This window comes from Chelmon rostratus, chromosome 10 (genome assembly GCF_017976325.1).
Source record: "Chelmon rostratus isolate fCheRos1 chromosome 10, fCheRos1.pri, whole genome shotgun sequence".
Classification (NCBI taxonomy): Eukaryota; Metazoa; Chordata; class Actinopteri; order Chaetodontiformes; family Chaetodontidae; genus Chelmon; species Chelmon rostratus.
Genome location: NC_055667.1, coordinates 1,781,551 through 1,807,500, shown reverse-complemented (window position 1 = coordinate 1,807,500; position 25,950 = coordinate 1,781,551). Strand labels below are relative to the sequence as shown.

At 42.8% G+C, this 25,950-nt stretch overlaps 1 protein-coding gene across 2 annotated transcripts in view; it reads left to right on the top strand.

The window, feature by feature from the left end:
- plagl2 (pleiomorphic adenoma gene-like 2) overlaps positions 1–25,714 on the top strand; it is a 40,070-nt gene extending 14,356 nt beyond the window's left edge. For both annotated transcript variants that reach the window (XM_041945234.1, XM_041945235.1), the window contains exons 2-4: positions 21,735–21,897; positions 21,991–22,455; positions 23,306–25,714. In XM_041945234.1, coding sequence (XP_041801168.1) covers positions 22,121–22,455; positions 23,306–24,791 — 1,821 coding nt within the window. In that variant the 5' untranslated portion in view covers positions 21,735–21,897; positions 21,991–22,120 and the 3' untranslated portion in view covers positions 24,792–25,714. The remainder of the gene's footprint in view (positions 1–21,734; positions 21,898–21,990; positions 22,456–23,305) is intronic.
- The last annotated feature ends 236 nt before the right edge of the window (positions 25,715–25,950 follow it).

Sequence of the window (25,950 nt, the reverse complement as noted above, 5' to 3'; positions counted from 1 at the left end):
ATATTGAGCTGAAGGATATTGTAGGTCAGATGAATAATATTGGAGAATATGAAGTGTTTTCCTCTGGACAGTTTACTTTCAGTAGTTTCCTGAGTATTCATGAGTGTGATGGTGCCATCAGCTTCACCAACCTGTAGCTGCATAAAAATATGGATTTGATGCTGCACTTTTAAAGTGGTATGATGGCTCCTGGAAAATGATTGTTTGAGGTATGCTATGATACTGATGAGCAGTTAGAAAGTCTTCACACTGTTTGGAAAAGTGCACTGCAGGTTTGCCTGCTGAGAACTATCGATGATTATAGTTACTTTGGAAAATGGCAATTTGTGGGAAAATTCTGTAACAGCACTGGAAGGAATGAGCAGTTAGGATGGACATGTTGTTTGAGCACATGACTCCTGCTACTTTGTTGGGCTACGCTACGCTACATTTACTTACTTTCCATGACTGGTGATGAAACCAAGATATCATCCTGGCCTGAAAGGAAATAACAAGAACAAATATGACAAGACATTTCTGTAATGTGTTTGTTTAGTTTGTAGTGAAACAAGACTCAGAGTCTACAGCCATGCCAGCAGCTCTCTGAAGCGGTATTCAGGCACAGTGGTGTGATGTGCTAAATGCTAATGTTAGCATGCTAGCTTTCTAACAATGATAATTCTAGCACACTTGGTTAGCAGGTGTGATATTTTCTATGTGTACCATCTTAGTTTGGCATGCTAACATTTGTTAATTAATGTGAAACAGAAAATACACCTGAGGCTGGCCTGAATGTCGGTGGTTTTGCAGGTATTTGTTCATAAAGTATCAGACTGCTGCGGGTGCTACAGGAAAAGTCTGGGGGTCACTAAAGTCATTAAGATTTATCCTCTGGAGGCGTAGCATTTTTATGATTTGGTCAACAAAGCACAGACACCAGCAGACACTCTGCCGTGCTGTCACATGACTGCACTGCACTCTGTTTTTAAACTTTAAATTCAGTTGTATGTAGTGTGCCAGGAGGAGCCATGCTGTGGTGAAACCTCATGGTCTTTCATGGTCAGGTTGTTCATCAGTTGTTTCTGTAACAAGCACTTTAGTTTGATCTCAATGTTTCGACCTTATCCAAATACCTTCTTCTCTCTAGAATTAGAAATTATAGTATAAGGCTGGTGATGTTATGTATTTTTCTTACTATCAGCAAATTCCATATATTGAACAAGAAAAGGAGTAAACAATTACATTTTCAGTAGGAATCAGTGGGTTTGCAGCCACATGCAGCTGGAAGGCAACGCAGCCGTGCCGTACCTGGTGGACTTCTCTACGCTGTCTGTGGCACTCGGCCTCAAACCCACAGGTTCCTACTGAAGATGTCTGAAATCTGTGTACCGTGCTATGTGGAGCTGGTGGAGGCCAACACTGCTGTGGTGCTAAAAACTGAGGCGGCAGCATGTAGCAGACAGCGGAAACACCAAATTTTACAATGACGTTGACATAGAAAGTGGATTTAATGTAGATTGGTCTCATCATGGCTGATACTTAATTCACCTCATAATATCAGTATCCGTCAGGTTTATTGGATTGGTGATTGGTTTATTCGTTGATTAACCTACAACCTACCTTTGTCAATCAACTAGGGTTGTATATCTCCACCACTGAGGCCGATTCGGTATGCATCTCGATGCGCTGACACCGATACGATACAGTTACGATACACTGAAGCTCCCATCGATACAATGCGATACGATTCACTCCTGCTCACGATACGATGCGATTCAAAAATGATTTGATAACGATATGACTTAACTATAAAAGGATGTTTCGATATGATGTGATCATTCAATACAGTTAGTTGCAGTATGAGAGAGTAATAGTAACATCAGGTTTTTTACCTCAATAGCACAATTCTGCTTTATCTCTGTATCGATTTGAGGGATGTATTTAATATTTGTTTTTTTATGGAGTAACCAATAAATCATATTTTAAAAAAAGACATATTTCAGTAGACAGAGCATTCAATTGTCTTTATAATTCAGAGAGCACAGTATTAACCATGTGAATAGTGCAAATAACATGACCAGCAACACATACTACTGTCTGCCAGAATGATGTGCTTGTTTCAGTAAGTTGACTGATTTCTTACAAAGAATGAAAATCAAATAACAATGTTTTACAGAATCAAGTGTAAAAAAATAAAACTATAACTGGCATCCAGTAACAGCTGCTGTAAACAATACTCTCACCAAGGGGCTCAAATAGAGGTATTTCTTTCCAAAGTGCAATGTCCATAGTGCTCCTGTGTATTAGGAGGAAAACGTATTGGTGTAATTTCTATAAGAAATTGAACATGTAAATAAATAACATTTCCTAACAAGTCTTTCTTACTGCTGCTCACAATGTAAGCAAAAAACATCAACTACTGGCAATCAAACAATGCCATTTACTGCAAACACCTCACTGATTTACCTCATATGGCTTAGTTTCAGGTTTTTCTTAAGAAATATTAACTGGTCTACATGTTCTGGGAATAGCAAACTGCGCTGAGCAATCACTATTTTTTTAAATTCTGCTTGTATTTATCTTGTGTTATTTGTGTTTTACCCGCACTGTAAAGTGTCACTGAGTGTTCTGAAAGGTGCTCCAAATAAAATGTATTATTATTATTATTATTATTATTATTACTGTGTCACCAGCGGTACTGAACACTTGTTCAGAGGGAACGCTTGTTGCGTCGTCCTGCCGACGCACTTGATAGCCACACGGCATTGTTTGCAAATTGCGTGCGTCTTGTCTCGCTGACCCCCTCGCTTAAAAAACCCAAAATATTGCCACACGTTTGATTAATGTGTCTTTTTTGGTGCATTAAATATCTCGTCGCGGCTATCGTCTTTCTCTTTTGCCTCGTTTGTTTGTTGTGTACAACACCTGCTTGTGTCACTGCCTGGGGACGCGATGGTGCATTCAGGTTGCCTTGAAAATACTAGAACATGAAATAGTCGATTTAACAATGGGATTTGCCGGTGTAGACAGGCTAGAAGAGATGCACCGCGAATTCACCCGTAAATTATATCCGATGCACGTTCATTCTACCGGTGCAGTTGCATCGCAAACGTTTATATCGGACCACCGATATGAATCGGTGAATCTCCACATCCCTACAATCAACTGATCAAGCAATTAATCAAGATTACCTGCAGCCCTAATAGATACCTGCACAGTCACTTCAACGCTTTGTATTATACACCTCATGTAGGCCATATTTTGGAGCCTCTCTTGTTCTTGTGTCTCAGACTGAGCGGCCCACCTCTGATCCGTCACCCAATAGTTACTGTTCTGCTGCAATACAAAGACTCATCTGTGAGGTCCGACACTGGAGAGAGGAGATCGGCTCAGAGCAACAGCAGGTTGAGGTGACGTGGGTGAAGCTGTGCTTCTTTTAGTATGATTGCGTCAGGCCTGTGAATAAAGTCATTCAGCCTTTTTGTTACTTTCAACAGTAAGAAAAAGGCTGAATGAGCAGATTTTCTCTCTGATGCACAAACTGTCACACTGCTGTTTTAACCCCCTGCATGTATATCAGCAGCTGCTGCTTTCAATGTGTGTTATCTGCCCTCCGTCTTTTCCTCTTCACTCTGTTCCTGTCAGCTGTTCTGTTCCTTTCTCTCCTCTTTTCATCTCAGTCTTGTTATTTTGTTAGGTTCTCCCTCTCTTTCCCTCCCTCCCTCCTTCCCCTGCTGGAGTGTCGTACGGCTGTCATCTGCCTGAAGGTGCCTGCAGCCTCCGATTCTCAGGAACGTGATCAAGTTTCAAAAAAATTCAAGGAATGCAAGCTGCCCACTGCCCATTTTTCAAGGCCATGTTTATGCAAGAATGTTATTTTTACAAGTCTCTACCTTTAAACTCCCACCCCCAACACACACACACACACACACACACACACACACACACTACTTTCCTCCTTTTCCCTTCCATTACCCTGAACATCCCTTAAAAATGCACATGGAGAATGGATAAAGAGGGAGTGGGCTTGGATGTGGGGGGCATTCAGCAAACAAGAAAGCAAACAGAGGAAAATTAGCAGTATAAAAGGGGTAAGGAAAGAAAAAAAGTGGAAAAGGCTGCGGGATCTATTGAAACCTGTAGATTTCTGTAAACAAAAGCCCTTTTAACAATGCCTGTTGTTTTAAGCTGAGCTGACGTTGCCAAACTTAGAGATTGTTTGTTGCTGACCCCATCTGAATCAGAGAGAGCCAGTGGCAGCCCAGGGAAACAAAAGTGTCAGAGTCCCAGTGGCTGCATGGACTGGCTCAGACCACAGGCTGCATGTGTTTCAATCCGAGCAACTAAATAATGACTGTGTGCCATCCTGTGTGTGTTGTTATAGCTGTAAAAGTTCACTGAATAGCACATACTAGACATTAGTATTCAGGCCATTTTGCTAGCAGTCCCACTGGCTTTAGAACAGAAGACAACTGCAGTGCAAATCCATAGACCCTTTCAGATAATCAGTTTTACATCGTTGACCAGATCCACAGTTACAACCATGGCAACAATCAGAGGAGTACCCTGTCCATGTATTTACAGATGATTTATGACATTAAATAGAGCCTCAACAGCAACATAATGTGGACTGACTGACGTTCATTTCACTGGACAACACTGCAGTTCGGCCTGCTGAGAAGTTTCCATAACAGTTATTTTGGAAAATGGAAGATAACCCTGCTATAGTATCAATATATTCAGACTTTGTGAGTTGGACTTTCTTGGACTGTTAGGAAATTAAAATCTGGGAGATGTTGAAGATGCTTGAATACTTTTATATGAACAATAGATCTTTGTGTATCATGATCCCTGGAGGATGAATCCTAATGTGAAGTGTGTAGTTCATGGGTCAGACATGCAGAGATTTATCACCTGACTGCACTTCCTGACAGCTCATTGTAGCATCAGTATTTTTCAGCTGAATGTTTTGGTTTTACTGCACACAACTTAAATGTTTCGTTTGTTATGAGATAAAGAGGCAGATATTTCCTTTAGGAGTTGGCAGTAACCAAACAAGACATGCTGTAAAAGAAAGTGAATATTGGATTTACTCTGTCTCTGTGTATATATATATATCATCTTATGCATTCATGCACATTCCGTTAATAGGGAGGTGGTCCGCTGGTCCCAGGTCTGCTGGGGCTCTGTTATCCTACAGCAGCCACACCTCCACATCACTCCGTACAAAGCATCATAATGTCTGAAGCTACACCAGGAGTATGCTTTCAGATCTAGCAGCTAATATTTACAGATGAATTAACAGTGTACAGGCCGGCGGGGTCCAGTTGTGAACGCTGGTCTGAAGTCAGTACATCAGAGAGCCATGCTGCCACTGAGCTGACAGAGAGCAGTAAGTGTGTCTGTTGTGTTATTAAGTTTAATGATATATGAACACAGTATATCATGGTTCAAGACTTCTACCACTCCTGCTTACTGTATAATGGAAACCTTCAATACTCAAGCTCTATGCTAACAGACAGAGCAGAGTTCATTGAACTAGTCATACTCACGCTGGTGTGCCTAATGAAGAGACAGAAAAGTAGAGACCAAATTATGCACATGAAAAAAAAAAGATAAACTACTTTTATTTCATGTGGACATGACTGATGTAATGTTCAACCACAGAGGAGGAAGACCTTCTTCAGCTCAAAGTGCAGACGTGAACACACCTGTAATTAATTGGCAGTTAATGATGTACCATCACAGCATTGTCTCCTAATGAGACTAAATGAGTCATCTGATCTGAGACCTTTTCAGATTGATAATAGACTGATTTGTCCACGTCTCTAATCTTACTGTCATCATGCGATTGGAGAGGCCTGGAGCACGCACCTTTATTTACCTTTATTTATCAGAATAGAGACAACAAGCAAAAAATAGCTTTTTAAAACTATCTTCACTTATTGGTTTATTTAATAGAGAGCAGAAAGGAGGAGAAGAGGGAGAGGAACACAGAGGAGAAGAGAGAAGATGAGAAGAGAGAGGAGAAGAAAAGAGAAGAGAACACAGAGGAGGAGAAGAAAGAGGAGAACAGCGAGGATGAGAACAGAGAGGAGAAGAGCAGATAGGAGAACAGAGGAGGAGAAGAGAGAGGAGGACAACACAGAGGAGGAGAAGAGAGAGGAGGAGGAAACAGAGGAGAACACAGAGGAGGAGAAGAGAGAGGAGAAGAGAGAACCAGGAGTTACTGTACATCCTTTTGATTGAGTGAAATTAAAGAATGACGTCAGAAAGAGTCATGTATTCACAGACTCAGCTCCATACAAACAAAAGAAAAGCAGTCAGTGACTCATGTGTAAACCCTGCATACGGCGTTGATCGTTGGAGACGTACAGTAATATCATGATACGGTTGGATCACATTGATTAGATGACGCTGTCTAGCAACAGTTATGACTTTGGCCTCAATATTTGTATGTTACATCTTTCATACAGTAGATATCACAGGCCTATGTAGTGTACTGTAAGAGAGGAGGCCAGTGGTTGTAAAAGTATGTTTGTTGTGTCTGCAAAGGCTCTGTTCTTTAAACATGTTGAAGAGAGGGGGTGGGGGTGGGGCAGGGAAAGAGGGGGAGGGCGATTGGCGTGACGCCCACTGGCACCGTGCCCACATCTCCGGCTGCTGTGGAGCTCCGTGTCACGGCCAGGACTCCCTGCCAGAAGGGCTTTCCCCAGAATCACCTCTGCACACACACACACACACACACACACACACACTGACTCTTCCACACAAAAAATCACATGCCGCACACTCAGTAATGCTGCCCATGTGTTTAGTGTCAATATTTTGCTAAAGCTCTGCCAAGCAAACAGTATATGCTGTGCTGATGGTGTGACTGAGCAGTTTTATTACTGCTCACCAATAACGTATTTTAATGTAAACATCATGAAAGGCTGAAGGCCTATAGGTTTTCTAAAGTACTTAACAATTGTACTGCAGCACACTTTTCAGGTACTTGCACTTTTCTTGAGTATTTCTATTTTCTGCCAACTTGTACAGCTACTACACAACATTTCAGTGAGCAACAGTGGATTTATTACTCCTTCAAGTTATGAGTTTCTTTACAAATTCCAATTTTACATTGAACACACGTAATCATTTCACGGATATGACTCAGTGTTATTGATTAAACAGCCTAGCGGAATAGAAGATCCACCTTAACCTCAACTTTGTTCTTATTTGTTATTTATTTTTAGAGTCATATTTTAAGCTTGTTCAGCACTTTGGTCAACTGTAGTTGTTTTAAACACGCTATAGATAAGATAAGATAAAACGTTATTGATCCCGCGCTGACGAAATTTACTAGTACAAGTACACTTTGATTTGACCTTGACACAACTAAACCATTCAACCACATATGCAATAATGCGCTTGTAAATTTGGAATGCAGGACTTCGCCTTGAGTATTTTACATTGTGGTATTTCTTCTTTAGCTTAAGAAAAGGACCTCGGCACTGCTCATTAACCTTAACTGACCCTGGAAAAGATCATTTTACAGATGAACTGAAATGATGAACATTTGGATGTGAGTCTAAGTTAAAATCTGATTTAAAAAAAACCTTTTCAGCTGAAAAGTATTATTTCATCAATAAAGAGATAACCAAAGTTGCAACTCTCTTAATGTGTTAAATAAAAAAAGTATACTTGTAGGTTAGCATGTGATCACTGATTCAATGTGACAGCTGTGTCTAATACCTGTACGCCTTCACTGAACAGGATTCGTGTAGAAGAACCAGCGCATGCTGTATGTGATGGACAGAACATGGAACAGTGTCTGTTGTCTAATCAAATGAAGAGAATGCATTTTTGAATTTGGCCCGAAATCGTTGCGTATGAGATGAGAGCAGTCCACGTGCTGCCACCACAGAGAGAGAGACGCCCTGTTGGTGTTTGTTTGTGGAGCCAATTAATTTTCTAATTAGCCTCCACCAAACCCCAGCCATCGTTAAAGGAAGGATGTGTGTTACCCAGATGTGTCTCTCAGCCTGATGGAGAGAAAGTGAGAAACATGGTGACAGATGCATCTGTGCTAACATGACGTTGCACTTTGATGTAGTTTAAGTTAGTGGGAGATGACTTGCGGTGTGTGCCAGCTTTTACATGGACATATACACACTGTAAGACTTGAAGACCAGTTATTTTGATAGGTGCCTCCCAAATGTGTCTGGAGTGACCACAGCAGGAGACGACGGAAGGGAAACTAGAGAAAAGAGAAGATGAGGCTCCGAATGAGCGCCGGCTGATTTCTGGGTGTTTGAATTGGCATGCGGGACAGACAGAAGAGAAGGAGTGAGGGATGGAGGTTGAAGGGAGGAGGAGGAGTATGGGAGGAAGAAGAAGGGTTGGTGCATGTGCTGTCAGACAGTTGTCTCTCATTACGTATTTTATGTATTTTGGGCAAATTGTTAGCAGCAGGAATTAATGTTGCTTAGAGGCGTTTGTCAGTCAAGTCCAACTGAAATTTGAATTCTCACTTTTTCTGCAAACTTCCAACCAGTCATATTTGTTGGAAGAGCGTTCTGGGTGGGTGTTTCCTGCAGGAGGAGGTGACTGACATTTGAATGTCATACTTGTGTATCATGGTCCCCACATGAGCTTTCCTGCTAAAGTCTCCCTCTTATCTAACTTACAAACATGAAGACACGTCTTGTCCTGCTCCTGAGCTCGTTAAACAAGTGATCTAGCAAACATTCACTGAGGAAGAGTCACTGCTACATCATGTAATTAGCCGCTCAGTTGCAGCACATTAAACTGCATGCGAAGGGCTCGTCCCCATGTTCCTGTGTTCGGAGGTATGTGCCTCTTCATACCTCTTGAGATGGGCGTTTCAGATGCATTAGAATGGTAAGAACACATTCAGAGAGATCATTAGAGATATCAACGTCTTAAATCTGTCTGTCTGTGTTTACTTTGTCTGTCATCCCTGATGTTGTAACACCAGCACTCTGGTAGGCTGCCAGCTGCTGTCAGTCAAACACAGACACGCCCAGAGACTGAAGAAGCATTTCTGATCTTTCTCCAGAGATCTTCCTTTTAATAATAATATGTATTTATATTTTAAATATATTTTCATGACACTGGGGTCTTAATGTGGCCACCTACTAGAAGGTTGGATCCCTGGCCCCTCTGGTCTACATGTCAAGTCTGCTTGGCCAAGATACTGAACCCTGATGCTGTGCCACTGGAATATGAGTGTGAGTGTGTATGGTTATTGCTAGTACACTAGTGGCACGGTGTAGGAATGTGTGTGTGAATGGGTGAATGTTGACTTGTGTTGTGAAGCACTTGGGTCAGTAAAAGTAAAGTTGTTGGTAAGCACAGTTTGTTGGCTGCAAATGATTGTAGATTTTACTTCTGTTTTTTCTCAGCGTCACAGTTACTTTAGAACTGCGGTTGTTTGAAATCTTTTAGTGCCCAGTTGATGGATATTGCATCAGTTTATCAGTGCTGACAGTATCAGAGCCAAAAATTCATGGAGATCACTAATCACTGGGAAAAGAACTTCTGGGCTATTACAGTTTTGCTAAAAACACAAGTCAAAGACAAACACTGATGATGTATGTACTGACTCAAGTTTGGACTAAGCATTCCACGATTTTAAGTGTTTGAATGGATTTGAGTTGAGATTTGCAGGCCTGTGCATTCATATGGGAAGAATAGGCAAGGACTTGTTCATGCATCTGTGTGTATGTGCGTGCGTGTGTGTGTGTGTGTGTGTGTGTGTGTGTATGTGTGTGTGCATGTCTCAGAGTGTGTGGCCTGCGGTCTCACTAACAGACACATTCCCAGTGTCAAATAGGCAGCGTGTACTCAGTGTCACCCCCAACAACCTGGCTGACCCCTGCATCCACACACACACACACACACATACACACACACACACACACACATTCAAACACTGGACCGATATGTTAGTGGCAGTTTAACAAGTAATACTAATTAATGTGTCTCTGTATATATGTGATATACCTGTAGAGTTACTTATTCTGCCTCCATCACACTGTGCTTTTGTATCGTCTTTTGTACATGTTTTTGTGTTGCAGCATTGATGGTGTAGCCTTTCCTCCATAGACTCCTGTCTGTCTGTTGTGCCACAGGTGGATGATTGATGCTTATTGGCTGTGACTGTACAATTTCAATAGTCTTATTTTGCAGATATGAAGAATTCACTTTAGTTATTGGACTGGTTTCACCTGGCTTCACTGATGAATACAACTGGGAATCAGCTGCATCCTAATGAAAATGTGTTTCCTGATAATATTTCCTAAAGTGAGCATATGAAGGAAGCATATATCATATCGGTGAACAGTGTCAGTCCAAGCACAGAGCGCTGGGGAACGGTGTTACTAACTGTGGTGTGTACAGAGGAATCATGAACAACGACATTTACAAACTGGAATCGAGCCTCTGTCTGATTAGATGACTTTGGTGACTTTGACCAGTGCTGTCTCTGTGCCATGATACGCTCTAAATCCTGAAAATCCTCAAATAAGCTGTTGTTATGGAGTAAGAGTGTTCGCAGTTCACCCTTCAAACTGAAGTTTCCTTCACTGTTTGTGCTGAAGCTGGTAGATAAATCACATGACATTGTAGCATGAGTTGTGGGGTTTATGTGGTGCACAGAGTGCGTATCCCTGATGTTGTGTATGCGACGCGTATTTGCCCTGTCCTCCAGGCTCCTGCTGCCCACCAGTCCGCGTTTCAGACCCGCCAAACTTTGTTAACTTGCTCAGATCTTGTGTATTTGGTCATTTCATAGTGAAGTGCTTTCTTTTCTTGTCTGTTTTAATTGTGTTTATCGTTGATGTGCCATCGGGAGTCTGCACAGAGTGTTTTATTTTAAAAGATTACACGTCTCTACACTGTTCCTGTGTCTGACTTCCAATGTGGCTCAAATTGCTCCTTGTAGATCAACGCATCATCCGTCAAACATGTGCATATTCTTCGTGGAGCAGAGCGTAAATACGCTTCTGGGACGGGTCTGAAATGGAGACGCTACGTCTGGTGGAAACGCACTCATTGACTATGGCAGCGATCAGAAGCAGCATATGCTTTGCAGACATTACGTGCCTGGTGGAAATTAGGGGTCAGAGATCACTTGCCATTATGGAGTCATTTTCATTGGACTTCCTGTTGATTCAATTTTGTAGGTGAGGCTGTTTTCATTTTTTTTTGTAAACTCAACTGTTTCTGCTCGTGTCTACCTAGTGACTGTTAATCAGCCACGTTATTTATTTTGCCGTGAACATACAGGTGCCTAGCCCACATGGACTTCTCAGACACCCAAAATACCATTGCAGTCATGAAACAATTAAAAAATGACACGAGAATTCATACAAAGAACTCTACAGGCTCTACAGATATATTTTAGCACAAAGAAGGTTCCTTCGTAAAACAGGACTCGAACGATGTGGCTCTAGGAATAGCATCGTCGCCGTGAGCATGTTAGCATGCTGATGGAGCATGTAGCTCAAAGTACAGCCTCACAGAGCTGCCAGCATGGCCGCAGACTTAGTCTATAGTCAGTCTATAATCATTCAAGCAGAAGAACTCATCAGAAGGGAGGACGTGCATTCTTTTCTATCATATTATAATGAATAGCAAAGCATGAAATGGATGCGCTCTTCAAACTCAAACCTGTTTCTGTAATGTACCTGAACGTGTCTGTGACTTCTGGTTAAATTCAAACAAATTAGATTTGTACCAAAGAAGGACAGACCATCTTTTCCCATACATCAGGGACAATTTGCACTAAGAATCGTGAATATTATACTGTAACATATTTTGGATATTCTGTCTGATGTTTTAGGGTTCCCATCCCATGCCACCACTGATGGTCAAATTTACAAAAATTTTCAGTGTTCACATAACATGGGCAGAGCAGTTTGGTCAGTCTTCACGCGGTTGGTGGTCCGATCCACGGCTCCCGCTGTCTGCACGTCGAAGTGTCCACCTTCAGGCCTCTCCTGATGTCAGGCCAGCACCTTGCATGGCATCTGCACCTCGACCTTTGTGTGAATGGGAGAAGGACAGACAAATTGTAAAACACTTTTCACCACTACACACAATGTGTATTTCTTATAAACAAAGCTGGTTCTGCTTCTGGAATGTCAAAAGTCCATCACTTCTTTTGCACCGGCATTTAGATCAGCAAGCCTTTCAGCTGGTGAGCTATATGTTGAATCACTACTGTGAGCAGTGTGTGTGTGTGTGTGTGTGTGTGGAAATGAATGTCAGATTACTAATTAGTGAAATATAGCCTCTAAATGAGTGCAAAAACAATTACAGTTAAGCGAAATGTGTGTTGTTTTTCACTGGCTTCTAACAGCAGGGTGAGGTCAGGAGAAGTAGGCAGTGCAGGAGTGAAGGTGTTCCTTAGTGACAGTTAGATGAACCACCCCCCCCCCTTGCAACCACACACACACAACCAGACCACAGCCTGGGCCAGGAGACCAGGGCAGCAGAGCTGGTTTTATGGCCACATCCCGGCCCGATGCGGCCAGGACTAACTGTCGGGATGGATGAGGGTTTGGCATGGCAGAGCTGAGCTCTGGTTGGGGGAGGGACTCTTCCTCTTGCCGCCAACCGCCCCTCCAATCCCCCCCTCTTCCATGTGTCAAGCTTCACCCTGGTTCAAAAAACACGAGCAGGAGAGGAACTGAAACTCGGGGGAGGAGAGGAGGAGGGAGGAAGGATGGAGTGACAGACAGAAAGAGAGGGAACACTGGTGAAAGAGGTGAGGGGTTTGAGCTGTGCTGTTACTGCAGGACATGACGGAGCTGCTGCAGACCTCGCATTCAAGGTCTACTGATAATTCCCTGTCAAGTCATTTTAAAATGTTCAATCATCACATTATAATGACAGAGCATTGATTCATTCTGGCATTCATATTCTATCATACATCAGCATTTTTGTATTGTTTTCTGAGGTGTTGTAGACCAAATCACTTATTGATTAATGGAGAAAATAGCTGGCAGATTAATTGCTAATGAAGTTGCAGCCCTACAATGTACTTAATTAATCTACACATTTATTTTGTGGCATTGTTTATCTTTATATTTATTTCTGCTGTGTTTGGTTGAGTAGTTGTGTTGACCTCATCTACACTTTCTATCTGTTGCCATAATGATCCAACATTCTAACAAAGAAATGAGTGCATGCGAGTCCCAATTTGATTGAATATACAAGTGAATGTATAAGTGAAGTGATAGCGGCCATGCTGTTCCTCCCTGGCTTCCAGTCCAGATCAATGTGGTTAGTAAAGCATGACCTATCTCTCTCTGAAGTCACTGGACTGGCGCAAAGACCCTGATTCCTCCGCTTCAGATGACTCCGTTTTCCCTCCCTTTTCTGCCAGCCTTTATCCCTCTCTGCTTTACATCGCTTCTGCCCGGCACTAACCTTCACTCTGTCCGTCTCAGCCGACTCTGCTGCTTCCAGTGGTGCATGAAGTATTCAGGGTCTTTACTGGAGTAACAGTACTGAAAATACTCCAGTACAAGTAAAAGTATTAAAACTTAAAGTAATCATTGCGCAGTAAAACGGTTCCTGTCACTGTTTAACAAATATATGTTGACTCTAGATGAATACTGCTGGGGCACTCATGTGTATGTTGAATTTTGCTGCTGTAGATGTTAATGGTTGAGCTAATTTTAATTCTAACTCATTTTTATATACTGTTGGAGAGTTACATCTCTTTCACTGTGTCATATACTCTGATCAGACTCTCCAGGTCCAGGTGAAATTTACACAGCTTTAGGTATCACATGCTTGTAATTGGGGTTTTATAATAGTGTGTTTTAGTAACTTTTCTAAAATCTTGAAATTGATTTGTTTCACATTATCACATATTTGCTTTTCTAAAGGTGAATAAATGTATTCTCTAATTATTATCAGATAATTCATGTTTGTCATGTTTCATACTGACATTCTTCTTCTTATTCTTATTATCATTATTACTATCATCTATTTATTTCTTTTGTGTCTTTACTGGATCTCTTTTTCAAGAGTGCTCCAGCCAAGATAGGGAGTAATACCAATGAGGTGCAGAAAAGCAACAGACAGGAGACAGATGTCTCTCTCTCTCTCTCTCTCTCTCTCTCTCTGTGTGTGTGTGTATATATATATATATATATAAGTTTTCATGCAAACCACCCAAAGAGCTGTCTAAAACTATAAAAATATTTGCTCTGTAAAAAATAACAATAAACCACCTCTGAAAAAGAAGATTAATATAAATGCATTAAAGATAAGAACTGATAATGAAACTTCAGTCATTTTCCATTCTGTCACTACTTGAAGCGCTGTTGCTGGGTCTACTTTCTAATTATCTTTATCTTTATTATAATTAAGAATCTTTTTTTAGGCATTAATGAAACTTTCCCGTGTCGTCAATAATCATTTTCTCTGTTTTAGTTCATATGTTTGTGCAGCATGTTCACCTCTCCAGAGCACTTCACCCCTCCTTCCTCCTCCCCCCGCGAGTGCGGCTGTTGTCACCTAAGCTCCGGATGGTGAACTCACTTTCTATATTTAGTTTGCTCGTATAGTTTAGTCAAACAGCTTCTGTGGCCGCAGCGTCCTGCTACGTGGATCATGGTTTTCCAGAGGCTACCAGCCTGCTCTGGTCTGGTCTGGCATCAGCGCCACAAAGAATCTGACATACCCGTAAAGCTTTCTCACATGTTACTCAGTATAGCTGCGGCAGGCAACGAAGGGGTTAATACTAGTCACTCAGCATGAGGGAGCCATGGCGGGCAGGCAGGCAGTGCAGAGGCTGACCTCTGACCCCTCAGGAAAGGAATGTGGAAGCTCTTTCATCCAGGACAGAAACTAAATACACCCAGGCGGTTGGAAAGTGGCAGTTCAATTCTGCTTTCAGCGTTTATAGGGGAAGTAAGCGGAGGTTCAATGTGAATGTGCTGTGGAGTGTTTGTCAAAGCGGCATCTGCCATTTTGGAATGGAGTTCCATTCTGCAGCAGTGTGTTTGTTACTTTGTGATCACTGCAGTGACGGCGATGTGTGATTAGTGGTTGGAAATGGTTGCAGTTGTGCTGTTTGTGCTGGCGGAAAACGCTGGTTATGAAGCAATGTGCTCTGACCTAACCTATAACTTGGAGTGTTTGTAGTTATGTGACAAGATGGTCATTACGTATTACTGACATTCAGGGCTGCGACTAATGATGGTTTTTGTAAGCACTTAATCTGTCAGTTTTCTAATTACATTGATTAATTATTTAGCCTCTAAAACACCAGAAAGTAGCAGAAAACATCATCACCCAGAGTCCTCGATGATGTCTTAAAAATTGCCTGTTTTGACCGAGGAACTGTCCAAAAGCCAAAGGTAGTTAATATACTATCATATCAGGCAAAGATAAGATAGAATAAGATCATCCTTTATTAATCTCACAGTGGGGAAATTTAGTGTTACAGCAGCAAAGGAGATAGTTAGATAGTATATAGCAATAGTTAGAAGCATCAATAAAAAAGATGAGAAATAAATAACAGAATAAGTAAAACAGTAGTAAAACAATTAAAAATGACTGAATTCAGTTTCATATAGAAATACTGATATTGCACAAGTGAATTTGTCAGTTTGAATTTGTTTCTGTTCGTGTGGTCTCCTGGGAGCAGTATTAATTGTAAAGTCTGACAGCAGCAGGAAGGAGGACCTGCAGAATCTCCTTCACACACCGTGGGTGAAGCAGCCTGTCACTGAAGGAGCTGCCCAGCTCTGCCAGAGGGTCCTGCATCCGGTGGGACATGTTCTCCATAAGGGATGATAGAGCTGTGTCATCATTTTCCTCTCTCCCGCATCCCTCTCCCTGTATCCTCACATGGTGAGGTAGTCCATGATCCGTGGTGTCAGGTGGTGGTCCACACCTGTACACTCCAACTTGTCCCACAGAAGCGTGGGCTGTATGGTATTGAAGGAGAAATGAAAAAAAAAAAAAAACTACTGCCGCTGGCCTGTGGCTGCTGAGGTCCTCCTGAGTTATTTCCTTACCTGGTTTGTTGTGAGGGACAGTTTGGGGCAGAGGGGCTGTGAGCTGAATGTTGTGGGAGTGAGGTGGGGATGTTGCATTACACAGGGGCTGCAGACGATGGGGGTTGCAGCAGGGAGGGCTGGACAGGAGGGGGGGCAGATGATTTATCAAATCTATTGAAGAAAGAGTTCAGATCAATCACCAACAAGCTTGAAGTTGGGTTCCTTGTTGCCAAAGATGGTCTTAAAGTCCCTCCAGACTCCACTGGTGTTGTTTTGCCCCAACTGCTCCTTCATTTTCATCCTGGAGCTGGTTTTCCTTCCCTGATCCTCCTCCTCAGCTCCCTCTGCACATTCTTCAGCTCCTCTTTATTTCCTGACTTAAGGGCCCTCTTTTTTTTTCCTCGAGGGGGGCCAAGATTCGTTTTTGGAAAAACACTCTAAAGTCGGAATTCCTCACAAGATGGAACCAGCAATTTCTGGAATTTTCTCTTGGAAAATGTTTTCGATTGTTAATCAGTGATCACAGTTGTTGGCGGATGAATCAGTGTTGGATGATATTTAAAGTGGTTTCATTATTGTTAGCAATTCAAACGAAAATGATTTTTTTTGTTTACCAGGTTTTGATTCAGTTGGATGTAACTCTATGCTATAGTTGTAGAAATAAAGCACAGTCAGTGTGGATGTTGTTTATTGTCTGGGGCTGGCCAGCGAACAGGTGGAAACCATGAAGTCATATAGCCGGATTAAAGTTAGAGTTACCATGAAACAGCAAGCAGAGTGCGATTAGATTCTGCAGTTTACATGCTTCCTGGAAAAACAGGAAGCTAGGTAGAGACTTGTCATGGATATCAATTGATGTTTACAGCAGCCAATAACACTATTCATACCCAAGATGGCAGTACAGACTACATGGAGCTGTCAAAACCTGCTCGCACACTTACACACTGGGGTGGGACTTGGGTGTGCAGAAACTGAAAATCAATACCAAGATGCCTCAGAGGGGACTAGCAGGCAGGTAAACAGCACCTCAGTCACCAACTTTGACTTTGTCCTGCTCATCACAGCAGTAGGACTGATACGCACGAACACTTGAAGCAAAAGCATCCCAGAGTTCTTTGTCACGATGCCAACAGCAAGACAGCACCTTCCTTTTTACCTTTTGCCCCCACCCAAGCATTATGTATTTGGATTATCAACACATGAACATGTTTCTGTTAGTAGTGGCGCCTTAATTGTCATGAATGTGATTGTTCAAATACTTGCCCATATACTAAATGTAAAATGTAATGTAACACTCGAGGACGTCAGTATTTTGTTAATTCTGAGATCAAGGCAGAAAAAGTGGCAGCAGGTTACTTTCAATCGGCTATCTACTATAGCCTCTGCATAACCTGGTCTCTATGGCAATGTTAGCTTGATTGGTTTTGACTGGAATTATGCTGACAAGCTTGATCTCTCCTGTGTGCACGTCTCATGCAACAGATTCACTTTCATTTGAATGTATGCAGCTCTGTATGCACCAGTCTCATGCAGGTTTGTGTTCCAGCTGTGTCTCACCGGTGTATCTCGTTTTGCCAAAACGAGAAAATGATGGTGAGAAACACCAACACATCACACACACACACACACACACACACACACACACACACACAGTGAGCCAGTCAGTTCAGCACAGCCACTTGCTGTCAGCCTGCCCTTTCCAGCAACCAGCATCTCCTACCATCCCATGTCTGCCTCTATACTGCCCCGATCGTTGCATCTTGCGTTCACGTAGCGTTAATTTCTGAGGATAAGTGAAACCAATGCTCCAAACAGACGCAGGGTATGCAAGGCAGCCATCATGCACATGTGAATGCATAGTTAAAAACAAGTGTATCTCGAGCCTTACGTTTTTTTTATTCAGCTGATTTATATTCTCTGTTTACTTTAACGGCCATATATGAGTGAGAATGGCTTAACCTAACGTTGAGGACTGTTTTTACCATCTATAAACTGTCTCAGTTCATTTGCTCGCCCCACACTGATGCAAAAATACATGTGCCAGTGATTATCTTAACTTCATTTAACTCATAAACTCATAAACATTTGAAGTTTTAAGTCAAGTACTTTAGTTAAAATACTGTTCCTCCAGTTCAGGGAAAGTGTTGCTATGAGAGTCATCACATTTATCATGTCATAGCGATCCTTTTGAATTTCAGGTCCAGTATTTTTCTGATCAGGCTTCTGACAAATAGGCTCTATTATTAAAATTATTGAAATACTTATGAGAAAAGTTTTTGATATTTGTCTTGGTTAAATAAATAGTTATATCGATGGTGATCACTGCAATATATATGTCATAAACATCTATTATGATTTCATGGGAACTTTAATAGAGTAACAAACAAATTGAAACAAATCGAAAGTATTTGTCTGATAACACCTGATTTAGACAGAAATTACAAGTGTGCACGACTACAATCCAATCTCCCTTCTGCCTTTCACGAGTGCTAGTGAGTGCACAGATACTTAGAAACTCTGCATGAAAATAGAGAAAAGGATGAATCATTCACAGGTACAAAGGTTACATGTACATTCTTAAAGGAGGGCCACAATGGCTAACAAGTTTTTCAAGATTTTCATGTTTATGTGGAACTGATTTGAAAGAAAACTATCAAAGCTTGCCACAGTATTCTAGATCAAACTAATGAGAGCTTTGAATCTACGAATGGCCTTTGAAAAAAAAAGAGTTGTTAAGAGTATTTCTATTTAAATGTTCCTTATTTGTTGTGTGTTAGTATTGTTCCTGTGAAATCAGCATTTGAACATAAGTGCATCTGGAGCTCGTACATCAGTTGATCATAGCTGTAGTCTGATCGTGATGGACTGACTGCACAAACACAACAGATGTAAATGAACAGAGGGGTTTTCTACATGTGGAGTGGGAACACAGAGGAACCTCAGCCTGATTGACACATAATGAGGAACATGCAGCAGCGTGTGAGGTGCTGCAGAGAGACATGCGAGGAAGATCCTAAAGCACATGCTGCTCGTCCTTTGACATAAACAGAAACATGAGAGGTGTTGATTTATTGGCTGGCAGAAAATCAATAACCGTACTCATCAGCTGAGAAAAGATTAGGAGCCCGCTTGATGATGTACTGTAGAAGAGTCAGGGATGTGTAGAGATTTGTTGCTTCAAATGATGGTTCAGTCCACATACCTCCACTGAGTACTAACTTACTAATCATACTAATGTACACAGCACTGCAAAGGAGGGAACAGTAGCTACAGAGAGGGTGACGTTGAGAATATATATCTATATTTATATATATAGCTAGTTTTTGTTTGAAAACAAAAATGGTCGCTCGCTCCTATAGAGTTATCAGAACAAGAGACTATTCCTTCATTGAAAGAAGAGCAAGGAATTGAAAAGATGTTTTTACTCTTTCCTCGACTGACTTCGAGTTTCACTTCGCTTAGTAAGTCACATGGGCCATTCGTCTGATTGGCTGAAGTCACTTGTCTAGTATTTTTTTGAAATACTAGACAGGTGACTTTTCCAAGCAGATCCATGGACCACTTACCAAATGGCTCTGTTTCGCAAACCATCTGGTGTGTCAGGTGAAGAAATGTTCACTTATTTAACAAATAATGTTCACCACATTGATTCTAATAGTTCTTCTAATTAGTTCCATGCTTGATTTTTCTAATGAAGTTAGACTTCTGTAACTAAACAACAGTATTGCATCGCAACAAAATTAAGTTGAAGGACAATATACGCATGTTACTGTCTCAATTCAAAACTTCAAACATTATTTACAACATAAGACATAAATTAGATTAAAAGAGTTGCTGTATCAAGCATAACACCGGTGCTTGAGGTGATGTAGGTGGTCAAACTGAATGAAACTAACACTGATTTAGGCTAATATTATGTGCATTTTGAAACATTATTTTGATCATCATAATAATATTGCATAGGTCAGTATCTTTTGGAGCTTGAGCGCAGCATGTGTTAAATCATCGCTCTAAATGGTCTATCATGGTGTGCCATTTGTTTTCAAGCTCTATTTGGTATATTTCTATAACTTGACGGTGGTGATTCGCTTCATTGTATTGTATCTGCCTGTCTGTGTGCGAGCCTTTGTGAGTGTATTTGAGCCTGCTGGCTTCGGGGGGGAGGGTGTGTACATGATGTTGCATTCGGCGTGACCAGAACTCTGTGTGTTGTATGTGCTGTTGTGTGGAGAGAGGAGAGAGGCAGTGCGACACGGCATGGTTCAGGCCAGGAATGTGCGACGTGGGTAGGCTGTACAATAGAGCTGGGCTCCCTGAGGGCGGTCAATGGGACGGGTGTCAGCCCCTGCACCCTCCCCACTGGGTGATGACCACCACACAACGCTACAGCTGTCAGGTCCTCTTAACCACCACTGTAAACACACATACATTGTGAGAACAAACACACATGTATGCACATGTACACACTGAGACATACGTGAGCATGCAGGCACACAAGTGCTAAAGTGTATCGTGTGTAGAAGAAATGACATGAACACACTCACAACTCACACATTTTTAACCACATCTACCAACCTGTGGATACATGTTTGTGCATTTCTATGTAAAAATGTAATTATTAACATCTGCAAAAACAATCAAAGTTGTCTTTCTTAACTCACTGACCTCTCACACAGAAAGGATGCCATTACTTTTGGAGTTGTGTATGCATGTGCAGACCTTGTGCATGTGTGCATTCTGTCACATACGTATGCCCACATGTGTTTACAGTACTTATATGCGCTCTTGCTTCACGTGACTGACGGCTAACATTGCGATCAGTCTGCTCAACCTTGGACTTAGCCGGTGTGTCAGCTCGCAGGGGTCACAGAGGTCACTGAGGGTAAATAAGGGAATGCAGAGATGACAGGGAGGGAGCTCAGCGATCTCATGGGAACACAAGTTAGCGTAGTTTGTGGTTTATTTTAATAAACACGTGCAGCTCAGCAGCTGCTTTGCGGTTGTCAGTTATGCTGTCCACTTTTTCGCTTCAAAGTTTTTCACCGTTTTCAACTGTTGACAAGAATTTGTTGAGTTCAGGTAATCCTGGTTCTAGGAAGAAGCCTGAGTGTGTGTGTGTGTGTGTGGCGTAAACACTCCTCCACCCGCCACTCTCTCTACCCTGGGGGTTGGGTGTGTGTGTGTGTGTGTGTGTGTGTGTGTGTCTGTGTTTTCCCAAGGATTACAGGAGTCTTATCCAGTTTCATAACAAGTACATACATGTACACACATTAACACACACACACACAAAGCTGTCTTTGTGCACTATGCTGTCATCTGAAGACACACATGATGAGGGATGAGGCTGTCTAATTACATTCTTCATACCGTCTTCACATGTGGTTGTACAAATAAAGGTATTGTGGCGTGACTGTGATTGAGAATCATCATTCACAAAACAGTTTTTTGCTAATCCTTCGCAGTTCCTGCCATGTCAGACAGACTTGTCGTTCAGCTCCCCCTAGTGAGCACAAAGGACACTTGCTTTTGAGGTGGAATATGGACGTATGTTTCAGGTCAAGCCTTTGAATTATGGGCAGGTTTCATTGTTGACTTGCTTGTGTTTTTAGGGTTTGAGCGTTAATGCGTTTTGTTACAATTTTTTCAAAGCTTAGAAATAAAACCATTGGAGTCAGTTTTTGTCAACTCACCTTTATGTCTGTCATGTTTGCTTGCTTCTTGCAGAACAGTAAAAATGCAAAGCAGTGTTTCCCACTCACCGCCAACCATAGCTGTTGGGACTGGGTGAGGAGGAGAGAACAAGAGAGTGAAGGAGAGGAGCGACTGAAGCAGAGAGTGAGAGAAGGAAAGTGCAGAGGCAGAAGAAGAACCAATAGGATTTCAACAGGTAAAAGGAGACTTTATGAGAAAAATGTGTTCAATATTGCCACAAACTTGGAAAAAGTTAGCTTCAAAGTATACACCTTTTATCTCAACACAGATTTTCCACTGGATCATTGGCCCTTCCTGTGAGCTTCATTTTCTATAATACCCCCACAACTTCCACGGTGAGCCTGCAAGGCAGGAGAGCCACGAGTGAATTTTCATGGCAGCGGCACTTTAGGGCTGCCATGGCAGCTGCTGCCGCCGATGCCTCACACCGTATTACCGCACTGACGCCGGAGGAAGAGGGACGACGGACTGCCGCCAAGCTGTTTGGTAGCGCCGCCCCACTGCCACGGACAGAGAGAGAGAGAGAGCAAGAGAGGGGGAAAGAGAAAGAGAGGGAGAGGGAAGAAGAAGAGGTTGGGAGAGCAGGTGGGAACGAGTGTTTGGTGTGCGGGGACCTGTTCACCTCACCGGAGAAACTCCGGCTCCACGGCTTGAGCCACACAGGAGAGAAACCCTTCCACTGCTCGCAGCCACACTGTCCCAAGGCCTTCAGCTCTAAATACAAACTTTTCAGGTACTGCACGTTAATCCCATCGCTCAGTTCACATTCTTTTAAATTTAAATCTTTAGTTTTCTCAGAATCCCCAGTGAGCCGCCTCAGAAACAACAGGATTGTTACTTTTATTCAATATGTATGAACCTGATAAAGTAGTGCTTGATCTTCAGAAAATAACCTACTCGTTAAAGAAGCCTTAAACAATATTATTGTGATAACAATGAATCACATGACTACTTGTATGTAAAAGATGTCACTGATAGCAATAAACTTCCAAAGGATGATCACTGGACGCTGCAGTTCCGCCGAGCTCTACGAGGAGTTTCAGCATCTTTCAGCTTACTGCTTCATTTCACACACACAACATTTCTGCTTTGGTTCACCAAAAGCAAAAGCACTAGACTTATATTCATCATCTGGCCAAGAACCCAACTCCATGTCAATGTCAATGTGTTTCTGTAACTGCTGGATGAAAGAGCAGCTGTTTGCTAACACCTTCTGTACATCAGCTGTATAAGGTGATAACAATGTAGTGTTTACATCTTGTTTACCCTAAGTGGCCAAAAAAAACAACAACAATCAGTTGCAGGTTTAAATGGCTCAAGTCAAACTCATCAACATACTACTAGGGTGTTTGGAATCCGAATCACAGGAAGTGGTTCCAAAACCCTGGCCCGGACTGCAAACCACCGTGACTCATTTATGTATATATGGACACAAGGGAAATTTGACTGAAAGGAATTCATGCCTCACTTTAGCATGGACACTACTGGCAGGCTACATAACATGACAATAAGACAATAAATGTGTACCTCCTCCTGAAACACCCCCACCATTTACAGTCTCCTTTTCTTATGTTTCTTTGCAGGCATATGGCCACACACTCTCCACAGAAGACCCATCAGTGCTCGTTCTGTGAGAAAATGTTTCACCGAAAAGACCACCTGAAGAACCACCTGCAGACCCATGACCCCAACAAGGAGGCCTTCAAGTGTGAGGAGTGTGGGAAGCACTACAACACGAAGCTGGGATATAAGCGGCATGTGGCCATGCACTCTGCCACGGCAGGGGATCTCACCTGTAAAGTGTGCATGCAGACCTATGAGAGCACGCCTGTGCTCCTGGAGCACCTCAAGAGCCACTCCGGGAAGTCTTCAGGTGGCACCAAGGAGAAAAAGCACCCGTGTGACCACTGTGACCGTCGTTTCTACACACGGAAGGATGTGAGACGGCACATGGTGGTCCACACGGGCCGAAAGGACTTCCTGTGCCAGTACTGTGCCCAACGCTTTGGCAGAAAGGACCATCTGACTCGCCACGTGAAGAAGAGCCACTCACAGGAGCTGCTGAAAATCAAGACGGAGCCTCTGGATATGTTAGGGCTTTTAGCTTCTGGGTCACCACCTTGCTCCGTGAAGGAGGAGCTCAGCCCCATGATGTGTGGCATGGGTCCCAACAAAGACCCCATGATGGGCAAGCCGTTCCCCAGTGGAGCCCCTTTTCAGATGGGCATGTACAACCCCCACCATCTCCAGGCCATGTCTAATTCTGGGGTGGGTCACCCACACCCGTCCCTGATGCCCGGTCCCTTGTCTGCAGCTATGGGCATGGGTTGTCACATGGAATCCCCTGGATCTCTTCATCCACACTCCCATCACCACCACCATCATCACCACCATCACCACCACCACCATTCCCCTCCGCTGCCCCCACACCACCAACCTCCGGCTCCCCAGCAGCAGCACCAGCCCCAGCCAGCCCCCAAATACCAGCTGGGATCTACCTCATACCTGCTGGACAAGCCCTTGAAAGTGGAGATGGAGAGCTTCCTCATGGATCTGCAGAGTGGCTCGCCAGGCCCGGTTCCCTCTGCAGAGCCCCACGTTGCTGCCTCGCCCCCTAAGGATGGACTGGAGTCCACCTCGGGTCTGGAGGAGGAGCTTTGTGGGGATCCCCTCCTGTCCAAGAGCCCTGCGGTGATCGCTGAGTCTCTGTGTGCTGCTAACATGGACTTCTCCCACCTGCTGGGGTTTCTGCCCCTCAACCTGCCTCCCTACAGCACTCCCATGAGTACGGGAGGGCTAGTAATGGGCTACACCTCATCTGCAACCTCCTCCTCTTCTTCCATCTCCTCTTCCTCATCTCTGCACGCTGCCGAGCCCCATGCTGCAGCAGTCGCCGCGGCAGCAGCTGCCGTCGCCACAGCACCTCTTACCTCTTTGCAACCGCAACCTCAGGAGCAGCAGACCTCCAGTGGGGGTCTGGGCCTCGGACCTCTGCACCCCCTCCCATCAGTGTTCAGCTCCAGCCTTAGTACCACCACACTGCCTCGCTTCCACCAGGCCTTCCAGTGAGAGAGCCAGCCCTCGGTCCAGCCCTGCCCAGCCAAGATGGCCTCCACACCATCCTCAGCTCAGTTCAGCTCAGCATGGATATTTCTGGCTGTGGTTCTTCACAGGGCGTGATCAAAATGTTGGAGAATTAGAATAAATAAATAAATACGCAAATGAACACTTAGAAGCCTTAAATGAAAGCGCACAAAAGCTTTTGATTGAGCCTTAAAAGGAAGTTAGACCCCTTTGAGCAAAAAGGAAAAGGTGAGAAAAGAAGTTGAAGCGGCTTTTTATTTGGGCCTTTTTCGCCTATCCTATAGTTATAACAATGTATTAACCCATCTTCTTTTTATTTCCAGTTACTTCCCCTTTTATCCCCCTTCCATCCCCTATTTAGTAGTATAGAGGGCAGGATCAGTAGGCTAAAAGGCGTGGTACTGCATACTTTCTAAAGTAATAATATTAAAAAAAATCAAAGATTATTTTTTAGTGAAGATTATCTGTCTTGTTGTGACCCAGAAAAAATATAGTTTGAAGTGGATATTTTGTTTTACTTTTATTTTTCTTTTCCAAATGTAAGAACATGGTAGAATGTGTCTCATCTTGAGTTTTGAACCACCTAATAACCTAAACTGTCATGATCAGTATGAAAAGGAGAGAGATCAGTGAAGGAAAGAAGACATGTAGACGTAGACGTTGAGTCAGTGATTGAACCTGAACTTCCACTAGACGGCTAGGCGAGAGCCACAAAAGCAACCCTGTCTCTAAAAAAAAGTGCTCTTCGAACAAGAAGAAGAATTAGCTAAATGTCCCTATGAACTTTAACTGATGTGCTCCGAGAGTCAGGTCAGTTTGAATGAGAGCGCTCACTAAATTAAAAGTGTTAGCTGCCAAACACAAAGACCCACATGGCCACACATTTTGGAAGAAAAGAAAAAAGAAAGAAATGTGAAAGTGTGTGAGTTGGTTGAAAATGATGTAATATTTTCACTATTCCTCAAGAGAAGCACTTTTTTTTTTTTTTTTTTTTTTAGCAGAACGCACTTCACTTCTAGGAGTCTCCCTGGGAAACCTCTTGTCTTGAGATGTAGACTTTCTCCTCACTTTCCTTCCTTCACGTATCTTCCTTCTAACAGTTACCTTCAAAAGTTCCAATGATAATTCTAGTTGCAGCTGTGTC